The following is a 13065-nucleotide window of genomic DNA, read 5'->3' as shown; positions in this document are numbered from 1 at the left end:
GGCTCTTATTTGGATATTTATATTATGATATTTATGGACAATTGTACTGCAATTGCAATTGTACTTGTTATGTTTTTTTCTTGGAGAGGGGTGGGGGGTTGGAGGGGATAAAACCATATGATACATTTTATTTGTATTTACGTTTTCTAGTTGTGGATGCAATTTTCTAGCTGTAGCTCATTGACTATCTAATAGTACATTGGACAAGTTCACAACTGGACACTATACTTCCTCTATACCTATAACCATATTAAATGCTGCTTGAATCCACATAGATATTGTGTACTGAATGAATATATGTGGAGTGATATTCTTTGTATTACATCATCTCATTGCACTGTATTTGAGGTCCTGCTGCCCTTGTACAATGTTGTATCAGTATTGACACAACAATTGACAATATCTGTACCAATGTAACTGACACAAACACCTGTGTATTTATTTTACTTGGTAATCAAAGTGACTCTGATAACCTTTCAATATTTCAAACTGATCTGTTGTTGGTTCCCTCAACACTAAAAAGAATGACATTTTCTTCCCGTCTGGTCATCTTCAAAGGTTAAATGTCTGGCCGTCACTTTGGCGAGGAGATCACTGTCTTATCGTCACCCTCTGGTGTCCGCAGGATGTATTACATCTAAAAGAGTCCAAAGCCTCTGACAGCCGTAGCACTCATGTCTGTCTCGTCCTCGTATCAGACACTCACAAACATCTGCTGCCTCTATCTGTCTTTGCTCTATCTTATATCCCAGGGCAAAAGAAAATGCAATAACAGCGCAGTCCAGCAAGCCTCCAAACACCAAACACAGTGCAAGTCTCTACTTTAATAATATCCTGGTCTCAGGTCTGAATTCTATAGTCACCCTCACAAACAGACTCAATGAGTAAGATAATGTGTCTAAACACTGTTGAATTACAACAGAGAGAAATCCACTGCACCTCAGGCAGCTCAAAAACAAGAAGTAAAGTAGAAAGAGATTATTACTGGAATACAAGGATCAATTTATGCCTCAAAAATAAGGAGAGGAAGAAGAAGAAGAAGAAAATAAAGAGAGGAATAACTGTGTCCTCTAGTGATCATATCTTTCTATTTTCCAATTGAATTACATCATGTTTTTGTGCTTGAAACTTGAAAACTACATGGTACAATACTTCCCTAACACGCCAAAGAGCAGTGACTGTCTGAGTAGTGACACTGAGAAAAATCTAAGTCCAGTCCTTCCAAAAAATATTGCAGACAATATATTGTTTAGAAGCACTGATGGGTATAATTTTTGTTCATCTGAAATCTAAACCCTAGTCGTGACCTTTGACCTTTAAACCTCACAAAAACTAGCTGCTGTTGTCTGCCTTTTTAGGGCAGAACAGACAAACGAGGAGTCATTCAGGGCAACAGGCGCTGCAACTTGCTCTCAGGATGAGTCTCTACTCTCTTCCAAGCGCTGAACCCAAGAGTCCCAGCGCCCTGCCAGCATGACAAATGCCCATGCTGCTGCTCAGGCTGATTCAAAAGCACACTCTTGAATTGGAAAGAAAGTATTGCTACTAGAAGAATGAGTTTAACCCACATAAGTACAAAAGCCCTGAGGTTGTTTAGGTACTTTTTGTTTTACTACTATTTCCTCAATAGTTCACTCTTCCTGTTGTTGGGCAATGAAAACAAATGGCGGCACATCACTATGCTAGGAGATGTGTGTAGATGTCTGTCAGATGATAGGTTTCTTCCCACAGTGGGTGAAGCATTTAAAAGGTGGGGTGATGGCTGGAGGGTCGATACCTGAGGAGCCGTAGTTCGGCCAGGAGGGTGGGGTTCTGCTGGGCTTTTTCGGGGGTCGGCTGAGAGGCCTGCTCATGCTCCAAACGCAGCCTCTGGATCTCCTGCAGGATCTCCCTGAGAAAGTCAATCAGTCAGTCAGTCAGTCAATCAATCAACCCACCAGCCAACCAATCAATCACTCAATTATCCATTTAAATGTGGGTTGTCGGTGGGATACTTCCACACTGTTATGTAATCAATTTGTGATTTTCAATCCATGCTAGGAGTTAGTTTGTGATGAAGTGTTGCAATTAAATTTTTTTGTGTACTCCACTCTCCCTCAATCTGCCTCATCTACTTCTGCTTCAGTTAGTGATTTCCTACATTTCCCAGAATGCCTTTTAACAACCCCCACGGAATGGGTGTGAACTTGTTGCATTCAGCTGTGGGTTATACATGTAGGTGGAGAGAGCGATAATGATAGCCGAGTGAAAGTTTCTCCCTTTGAACGAAAGTGAGAGTCGTATCCCTTACTCGAAACAAAGCATGTCTTGTGGCTGCATTGCACTGTGGTCTATCGCAGCTTCTGTGGGTAGAGGAATTGGTTTCTCTGCTTCTTCTACTTCTCCTGAACATTGTGTGCAAAATGATGAGTCTAGAAAGAAGTCCTCGCTCTTTGATTTTGAGATACTGAGACCAAACCCTGATGTTTAGCCTTGACGTTTTAGATAGCTGAAAAAATGCAAGGTGCATTGCCAATAGCTGTTTTTAAAAAGTGTTTTAAACAGTGTTTTTTCTCCCCTTTAATTCCCCTGAGGACACCCATTCTGTAAATATATGCAGTCACAGACAGCCATCACATGAATGCTGTTTAAAACTAGATGCAATGAGAACAAACAAAATACACTGAAGATCTAACAGTGATTTGCTTGCAACATATCATTGATATCTAAATGACAGAACCCCACCTGTTTTTGTTCTCTAGCTCTGCAATCAGCTGCCTCTGTTGCTTGTTGGCATCGAAGTTGAAACTCAAATCTGTTGGAGGACATTGTTGCTGAAAGACAAAATTATCATAGCATGGAATTAACAAAGGTAGGCAAACAAAAGTCAAACAACAACCGCTATCTGCTGACCGCAGTGAACAGTAATGATGCTCTGCTGGAGACTTATTATGACTCAGGCATAATCACGGGGGCCATTTCAGCTCACAACAGCTCTGGTCTACCTTTCAATATAACAGCGAGACAGCGAAGTGCCCTGCGAAAATGTTCATCTAACAAAAAACAAACAAAAAAAACCCCCTCCTTGTTAATTTTACTTGTTTCCAATGGAAATTTTCTTAAAGCAGGTGACACTATCTTGAAACAAAAGAGTAATTTGCCTTATTTTAATCACTTGTTTCAAGAAAACCCTTTAAACAAATGAAACTGCTGGAAATAGGCAAACTTATCTCACCCATTTGGCAGATTATTTCCACTAGTTTTAAGAAAAACAACATTTTAAGTGCTGAGTACAAAATGGAATGACTTGTTTTTTTGCACAGTGTAGAATCCTCCAACTCCAGCTTCAACAGTTAAGTTCTCCAGCCACAAAGCAGCGTCACACAATAACTTGTCAGAGCATTAAATGTGAAATGCAGGTTGACTGAAGCCCACCACGGGGCGTCCTGCGTGACACTCACTGTGGAGTTGCCCGCCTCGGCTGCCAGGCGGGCAGCGTAGCGAGCGATGAGGCGGTGCTCTTCATCTAGTCGGCTGGGACTCTCCAAGACACTGCCCAAAGTCAGAGAGAGAGAGATACATCACACACACATACACACACACGCACACACACAGAGCAACAACTTCCAACACTGAATCTAATGTCAAAACAAGTTATATAAGTAGAAGGACAAGTTTGTACCATCGCTGTGATTATGTAAAAGAATTTGCATCAAACAAAATAGACTTTCATTGAGGTGACCTTTATATGTGCCACTTGATTATGACTCTAGTGTTGATGGGCAATCTGTGATAATTGGTTATTACAATGAACTGAGATGGACAAAAGAGAGAATGCAGAATGACAAATGCATTAGTGACTGCGCCAATGCCCACTCCGGCCATTTTACAATTGACTGGGAAAGTCAAATACGCATGTGACTTCAAATGATGGTGGGCGTGGCATATGGCATGAACAGATGACAGGGCATATGCTGTCCCCTCTCAGCGAGCGGTCTGCAGTGAGTAGTGAAGGAGAGCTGAAACGATGCTGGGCTCTCAGCCTCCGAGAGGACGGCACTCCAGCTCTGACTGGGGAGTGACTGATGATTAAGCCCATTAAACCCAATCTGGCTTCAAACACACTGCATCAACAGCTAAAGTCCCTGCAGCATTGGGCGCCCTGGTCCTGCTACACACTGCAAAGATGTCCATTTCAGCAAGGATTGTATTAAAATCTTATCTCTCTTAAAACATGTGAAAAAAAATTGCCAATGTGATAAGATCGTTTCAATTGCTTCCGGTGCTGTTTCTCTTTTTTCAAGCATTTTCTTGACACCAGTGACAATTTCCTGAAATAAGGCAGAATAAGGCGGATCACTCCACTTCTTTCAAGATACTGTAACCTGATTCAAGAAAATTCTTCAAACAAGTTGATTTGCATTGGGAACAAGTGCAATCACTTCACCCAACTGGCAAAGCAAAAAAGGATTTTAAGACTCAGTCAAGACTTGTTAAAAATGACATTTTCTTACAGTTTACGGCTTCATCCTCAGCCTAAACCATAGACGGAGCCCGAGGTTTATAATGATAGAGATTAAAGTAATACATTAAAGCACATCAGGATCCTGCTCCGTTGGCACAGGAAGAACTACGACTCTACAGACTCTTTTGGAGCTGGACTGTTCGTCTTGCTCCTTCTCTCTGGGCGATCAATCTAGAAGACGCTCCATGCTTTTGCTTTGTCAGGGAGTTTCCTGCCACCACCTAATGGTCAGTACCAGCCTTCAGACAAGGATGTGTGAAGTGCTTATAAGCCCTCCTGGAATGGCCTTGACGGTCTTCTTTACTAGTTAATTTATTTTTGCCTCCCACACAATGCAATCTGCTATAATTAAGTCAAAATTTTTAACTCAAATGTAATATTTCAGACACCACTGCTCGGATTTTGACGAAACTCGGAGATGTGACACACTTTTGCGCTGTGTTCTGGCGTTTGCAAAAATCACACTAATTGGTCTGATATGGGGGCTATAATTAAATCAAATCTCAAATTTCTATTTTTGAAAGGCCCTAACTCCTACATTGCAAGTCCAACTGACATGAGACTGGCAACACAAATCCAGTTATCCTTACAAATTACACTGATTGGCCTTTAAACATTTTTAACTCAAACGTAATATGTGCGGTCTGGCGTAAAAAATGTTTTACATTGATTGGTCGCGACAATTAAAGGTTACCACCAGTCCAATTTGAAGTATTTGATGAAGTATCTTGTTACTGATTGGCCCAAGGACACGACATGTTTCACTTGTTACATTTTAGGTATTAACATATATAACATATGCTGTTATCCAGTGTGTTGTGCTTTGGCTGCAACAGTAGAATAACTTTACATTTACACATCTCAGGCCTTCTCTGCACAATAAAGCATGACAGTGCATATAAATAGAGGATCAGTTAGTCAACACTAGGTCTTTCCAATGCCTCCATTTTTATGAAGCATATGTCACCCATTGAAGTATTTTAGAGGTTGACAAGTCCCTGTATCCACCTTAGGTAATTATTGGCAGCTCCTGGTATAAACACACACTGCTACCCCTACCAGTTGAGTTTTCACATCCACAGACATTTGGTCAATTCTCAGTTAACTCTAAATTAAAACTCATCGAGCTCGAGCCAGGAAATTATTTTTTTTTTTATCTTCTGCCGCCGTGGTTCTGCATGACTAACAGGTAATAAATTGCGCGGTGTCGGTTCGCCCTTGGAGGACCAGTGGTGAGCGATTGTCTGTGAGAGAGAGCGAGGCAGGAGGCAGCAGATGCCGTGTCAGCAGAGCAGACAGTATCAGAGACCAGACTGTGATGGAGGCTGGGAGCACGACTCGCTCGTCTAGACCCGAGCACAACACCGTTTCATACAGAGGGAATGCAGTTTCTAGTCTGGAGGGACATCGCATAGCAAGCTCAAAATCCTAGAGACCAGAATGCCTAGCTGACTGAAATATGAATTGTCTTTTTTATTCTGATAAAAAATGGAATAGGAGAGGGACAACAAGCAGGGACAGCGCTAGTGCTGCTTTTCTCTCTTCAAGCATGACATTCGGTTTGGGGCTGTTGAACTGAGGCAGAGCCACAAGGAGATTTGCATTATTCAGCAGTGGCATCTTTGACTCACAGGCCCTTCATGTGAAAGGAGGCAGACCAGTGCAGAGTAATTATAACGATAGATTAATATTTACAAACCAAATGTGACAGTATGTCAGCTCACAGTGAGAGGCTGGTAAGAAACTGGCCCTCTGCTCTCTGCAACCAGACCTAAACAAGCCTGCTCCTTCCCTCCTGATTCAACACCTTATCTCCCGGTATCCATACTGACACTCAATACAACCTATTTTGGAAGCGTCATGGTGGCTTAATGCGCAATTTCTGCCCTAAATATGGCAGCTTTGTAGTTGTTATGCCCCCGCCAGGCACGAGCATCCTCAGTGCATGACATCTCCCCAAAACAGCTCTGACTCACAGAGCAAAATGTCAAGACAAAGGTTATCAGGCTTCTTCATTACTGCCACAGTGAAACAAACCTCAGGAGAGTGGTGTGTTTCCCTGTACATGCTGCAGCACGTGCCGTCTTCACTGACCTCCACTGGGCTGGATGCAAGGCATCATTTACCGCCTCGGGTGTCTCTATCATGTCAGCTTCCTTCAACCCCCGCTCTAATCTTGATACTGTCGGCCCTTCGAGGCAAGACTGAGTTCTGCACTGCAAAAAATGTCCATCGAGGCAAGATCTAGTATTGATTCTTAACATCTCATTTTTCTTAAAACAAATGGAATATATCTGCCAACAGGGTGAGATAATCACACTTGTTTCAAATGCAAATCAACTTGTTTCAAGAAATGTCTTGAATCAAGTGATCTTTATAACAGTGGAGTGATCTGCCATATTTCAAGATATTGCCACTTGTTACAAGAAAATTTGTAAAAAAAAAAGTGAAACTGTATTGGAAACAACTATAATGAAATTGAAATGATCTCACCACTTTGTCAGATTTCCTTCACCTAAGATACAAATTTAAGACTCAATAGTAGAATAAATGACTTGCTGAGATGGAAATTTTTTGCAGTGTGAGTGCTGCCCTTCAACTGCCTCAAGCTTGCTGCCTGGGCTCTTGGTACAGTATGATAACCCAGCACCACAGAGCACAAATGGAAAAAAATATCTGCACACCGCATTCGAGCGCTTTTCAAATTTTCAAGCAACAAAGTCTTTGTCAGGGAATCAATCCAGTACCTGGCTTCAGACAAGTTGGATGTGCACATCTTTACTCTTGTTGTGCACAACATCACGTCTCTTCCCTTCAAACACATGTGCCATGGGAAGTCATCAGAGCATCATCTCTGAGCAGTTCCATCATGCTAACACAAATTTCAGGGAAGATGTGATAAAGAGATACCGTATGCAAAGGGAAAATCCACTGAGCCTAGACCTGCAGGACAGAGTGCAGGTACATTACTCTCCAAAGTACTCTCCATTATCAAATTCATAACCACAATGCGCTATTAGATGGTTTATTACCATTGTGAGTAAATAATAATAGAGGTGGCCTTTAACTGAGAGGGGCTGAAATGAGAGGACAATTAGGCTGCTTTCACGGCTCCTTGCTATCTGCTTACATGATAAGGCTCCAATTCTATCATAATCTATTTGTCAAATCAGCCCTCTAAGTGGGAGTGCTCACATATTCCTCATGACAGCGTAACAAATTTTCCTCTAAAAATACACTCACAAGGGCATGCTGCTCAGATGCAAAAATGTGTGTCAAGTGTGAGGGAACAAATAACATCTGTAGTCTCGTTCGTCTCGCTATTCCTGTTATTTCAACTGATGAGAGAGAACCTGTCACCTATTCCAAACACAGAGTGAAGAGTGTGTCATTAAAAGTTGTATAAAACTTGAATTAACATATCGTCAGCTTTAAAGTATGCATTACAGTTACCCAATCACCAAAGTGAACCTAATTATGTGGCATGATACTAACAATATCTTCAAAAGGAGTGTGCGGTAGCAGTTATGCCTGGGGGTGCAGAGAGCTGTACCTGAGGCACTTACCTTTTGGTAGGAGTAGGTGCCCCAGAGGACATGAGCATTGTGTCGTTCATGTTGTTGGCCACTGGTTTCGGCTGACTAAAAGACAAGATTAGAGGTCTTTAATGCTTCACTGCAGCCCTGTGGTGCTTGTCACCAGGGGGTGGAGGAGAGGACATTTGCATTTTATTAATAATCATGAATCAGCGATCCTGACTCCAATTTTAGTCATTTGTACAAAACAGGTTAAGGTTGGGGAGTCACTGTTAAGTACTGCATGGAGTGTACAAGAATGGCAACACATTGTACACGAGTTCACTTCAAATTGTCGTGAAATAATTGACTTTTCCCGGAAATGGGAATTTAGATTTTTTTTTTTTAAAACGCTATTAGCTTAAACCTAATTAAAATGAGCAGGAGGAACAACAGCAGACAAGAAATCTAATTAAACTGGAAGTCTGTGAAAAACTAGCAAAGGTGACATTGCAGGAGGTAATTTGTGAGAGTAAACAAAGCGATGGGGTCCATCTGGCGGCTGAATGAGTGGCCCCGGCGCTCTCTCTGGCGCCCAGACCAGGACCACAGTATCTCATTAGTGGATCAAAATATCTGTCTGCACATCTCAGCCATTCTCAGGTTCACACTTCCCAGCACGGAAAATAACGTGCACTTATGAAGGCACTCCATTTCCATATCTCTGTAGTTGCATCTCCTCAATCGGTCCATAGTATCTTTCTGTAGTTATCAGCCCTTATTCCATTATAATTGACTGGTTTTTAAAGCACAAAAATAGCAAAGCACATTCAGTACAGTATTGTGTCCTTATTGTGCCTATTTCTCAAATCAGCATTTCTGGCAAAATCAAACTATTTACATCCACATTGTGCAGAATACTGTAAGTAAGCAGCATAAAGTACCAAAAATCTTTTCCTGCTACAGTGGTTCTGAGCGCTTCCACAGCACACACAGTCTTTTCTGTGCTGGAACTGAATATTGTTGTGCTTACTAAACAAAACACAACAGGGCAAGAAAAAAGAAAGCGGCATCATTTTTGGATCACTAATTGTATTCAAGTCATTTGCAGCAGTATTTGTTCCTAAACCAAATTGCTTATTCCCTGCATTAATGTAGATGCTCACAGGGTCAGCGTGTTCTTTTTTAAAGAGATGGTGCAATTATTTATTGTATCACATTTGAAATTCCCCGAAGACTAGCCGAACAGATTCAAAAGAAAAGCATGGAATAATTTTTTGATGGTCCTTCATGAGTAATTCATCAGTCCTAATTTTTAGTTTCTAATGCAATTTGCACAGACACTAATGCTGCTAATTCAGATAAGTTTCACAGCATAAGAAAACAGAGAGGGAAGAACCAAGGTTATCCCTGCCACTACTCAAACCTGCACATGCTGCCTCATCTCCTTTGAGGCAGACTGTACACAAATACTCCACGTAAAAAAAAAAAGACAAGCCAAGGGAAACATATTTTCTTTTCATTTAACGCTCAATATATTACTGTAATCTGCCCTAAATGTTCATTCCAGACAGATGAGCACCGGTAGAAGTCAAGCGCGGATAAGCGGGACGAGGCACGAGGAATCACTTACCTCTGTGAGGATGGAGAGCACCTGCCTGGCTAGCCAAATACATCCAACTGCTGCTGTTGCCAGATGCCTACTCTGCCCTCAACTGAGCAGGCAAGCATCTCAATGTACTACACTGCTGCTGTCTCCAAGGAAACTCGGCAGTCACATGACTTTATGACGATGTAGATTCTCTCTCTCTCTCCCCCCCCCCTCTCTCTCTCTCAAGCTCTCTGCTCTGGCTCTCTCTCTCTCTCCAACACACAAAGCAGTGTGTCTGCACATGAAGACACGCACACACACACACACACACACACACACACACACACACAATGACAATTAGGGAAATGCCATTTGCTCAAAATATCTCACTTGCAACCTCTAAAAAAGCCTTCCGCCCAAATTCTACCCTCATCCCTCAACAGAAAAACCCGTAACTAGCCTCTATATAATTACATTTACATATCTTGACTCTTCCCCTGCCTGGCACACTTACCTTGAGCAAGTTACATAAGTCACAAGCTTTTCACATCTATCCTATAAATAATCATCGGTGCTTTTTGAGTATACCGATATAACTCCTGTGAAATAGTAGGACGCAGTGAAAAAAGAAAAGAATGGTTGAGCTTCTTATGTAAAGGCCTCGGAGTGACAGTATGCAGTTTATTCATGTTTTATTTTCCCTTGAGTTCAAACCCAGCCTCTCTGTGTACTATTTGGATTAGTTTTAACAGGCTTCCCAACTCATTAACATCACTGTCTGCAGCCCGTGGCCCACTGAATGATAAATGTAGATTAATGACACCCAGATAAGAGTAATCTCTCTCTCTCTGCCCAAACAGTAGACATCACCCTAAGACGTCCCGGCTCCAGTGGCGTCTCCACCTCTCCGGCAGCCCTCGCCGTCCGGCCAGCCGGCGCCTCAGAGGTCAAGAGGGAATGAATTGACACAACATTTAGGCACTAAAAGATCAAAGTCTGCAATGCGCTAAGCCTCGTGCTACCTGCGTGCCGTGAATGACAATGTACCCCTTTCCTTGTACTTGGCAGTTGGCAGGGGGACAGGGAAAATTAAGTCGGGCTTTGATGGCGTCCCGTTCTCTTCATACACCATTCGCCTCACTCTGTTTCCGACAAACGCAGGATGCATGGCCGCCTTCGATCGCCATCAGCCAGCTAAAAATAATATACAAACATGAAGCCTCCATCTTCCTGGCAAATGGTCTTTCCTTTTCTCTCTTTCCCCCTGAGCCTGTCAATACATTCGGCCATAAAACCCAATGGATCACCCTCCCAGAAAAGTGAATTACATGCCTGTTCTCCCCATTTTAATGACACTGATGGAATTTGCATTGACTGGGAGAATGAACAAAGATGTAAAACAGCGGAAGCCATTATAGAATGTGAGGGATTTCTGGGGATTATACAGTGAGTCTAAAAATTGGTTGCTAAATATTAAACACGGCACTGAGAATTTGACGCTGTATGTATAATGTGTATTCCACATGAATGCAAAAAGTATGATAAGGTGCCTATTTGCGACTCATAGTCTGTTTCGGTGCTTAAAGTCTTTTGGCTGAAGCGGTGCTAAATCTGAAGGTAAGAAGCCGTATCATAGATTTAAAGTTTCTGAGGCAGACGGTGCATCCCAAACCTATAACTCCTATCCAAAGCACAAATCCCCGAGAATCTCACTGACAGTTTGAGTGGAAGGCAAATTCACAGCTCAGCTCGCTGTTAGTCTTTGCTTTCAGATGCCGGTAAATATTTCAAAACAGTATCAGAATAGCTACACTTTGTCTGAGACGATGCACGGGGTTGGGCAACTGGGAGTCTCGTGTCCGCTCGATTCAGGAGTTCTGATCAAACCTGACGCTCTACCCTGATTCTGCCATTATCACTCACTCAGAGGCGGATCTTCGGCCTCACACGCGCACACACACACACACACACACACACACACACACACACACACACACACACACACACCTCAGAAATCATGTTGATGGATGTCATCCGGGTCACAACGTGAAACAACAGTGGGAAGTCATTTCTACACTGACAACATTCATCATTTGAAACTGTCTGAACACCACTGCACTAGTTTTAGAATACTAACAGTAAGTTTCTCTCTCTGTTATGTATCCTCACAACAATTTTAGCATAAGAGTAGAGCTTTTCTGGGACTAAATATCTCAGGAATACAGTTTGAGTGAGGATTCCTGTAGCCAACAGGATATTTAACATGGGGATGACGGGCAGGTAATCACTGTATTCCCTCAGTTTCTCTGAAATTTACTGTTAACAAACAGCAGTCTGTGCCACTCCTCTCCCATGCTTATAGCTACAAAGAGTGCAACAATAATATTTACAACTGCAATGTTTTATTCAAATGCCATGATCTCAAATTACGGCTCTTTGTCAAATTCCAAAGTAATAAAAATTCTGGATATTTCCATCTATGCTTATAAATAAATGGAGTCTCCTTTGGAAATGATTTGCCAATAAAGATGGTCTTATATAGTAATTCTTCAATTTGAGGACATGCACAGTTAGAGGCGTTAGATCTGAACAGAAAATGAAAATGGTATAAACACTCACATCCATCTAGTCACTCGTGAGTAAAGCAACATATTTTGAAAGGTTGTCAGGTTTATAAATAAACATCTTTTCATGCCACGGATAATGACTTGCTACTCGGAATTTCACTTAGTCACCACACACAAATAAAAATGTGAATGCTTTGGAAACCACAACAGACATTTTCTCCATCATCAGAGACGTCAAGTGTTTCAGTGACCGACTTCCCTGCATCACACACAACGACAGGGACAGAGAGACATACAAACAAGTCCCAGGGGCCGACAGTCACCTCCGTTACCCAGTGACCACACACAGTCCCACCAACCTTCAAATACCATCTGCCAGAGCATGAGAATGCACTTTGTCCATTACAATCTCTTAGAGTCTTGAAGGAAAACACAACAACAAGAGGTTCCTTGAAGTTCTTCCCCAAAAATATGCAGTTGGGAAATACTATATGGTTATATGGCTTTGCTTTTACAATAAAAAGTACAAAAAAAACAAATCAATACTCAAACAGGAGCCTTAATTCAGGGCAAATCTTTCTGGGAATAAGAATCAATGTGACAGACCTTCATACCATAAAATCCTATATCACCAAACTGGATTCTCCTGGACAGAACTCAATATTCTGGTGGCCTTACGTCATCTAAACTAATCAAAAACACAAAAGGACATGGATTACTGGTTACTGAGGGCGCCGGAGAGACATAATCTTAAATAGTTTTAGACACAAATTTAGTTTTAATCAATATTAATCTACTTGTGTGATGTAATTTCATGCTACATAGCCTATACTGCGCAGGCTAATCCAATCGCCTCATCCCTCAGCTAGAGGGAAACATCCGGGTCGA

General features: G+C 41.9%; 1 protein-coding gene across 2 annotated transcripts in view; it reads right to left on the bottom strand.

Moving 5' to 3' along the window:
- Positions 1 to 13065, bottom strand: part of dtnbb (dystrobrevin, beta b) — a 29958-nt gene that overhangs the window by 7244 nt on the left and 9649 nt on the right. Inside the window, exons 11-14 of one of the 2 annotated variants that reach the window (XM_071539534.1) lie at positions 8071 to 8145; positions 3441 to 3531; positions 2725 to 2813; positions 1778 to 1891 (exon numbers count right to left, since the gene is read on the bottom strand). In XM_071539534.1, the coding sequence (XP_071395635.1) occupies positions 1778 to 1891; positions 2725 to 2813; positions 3441 to 3531; positions 8071 to 8145 (369 nt within the window). The remainder of the gene's footprint in view (positions 1 to 1777; positions 1892 to 2724; positions 2814 to 3440; positions 3532 to 8070; positions 8146 to 13065) is intronic. The other variant, XM_071539543.1, reaches the window with a different exon arrangement.

Source organism: Centroberyx affinis, unplaced genomic scaffold, assembly GCF_046629955.1.
Source record: "Centroberyx affinis isolate AG114_WGS23_722 - 3 ecotype Tasmania unplaced genomic scaffold, CSIRO-AGI_Caff_v1 ptg000205l_1, whole genome shotgun sequence".
Taxonomy (NCBI): Eukaryota; Metazoa; Chordata; class Actinopteri; order Beryciformes; family Berycidae; genus Centroberyx; species Centroberyx affinis.
This window is presented reverse-complemented; position numbering and strand designations above follow the sequence as displayed.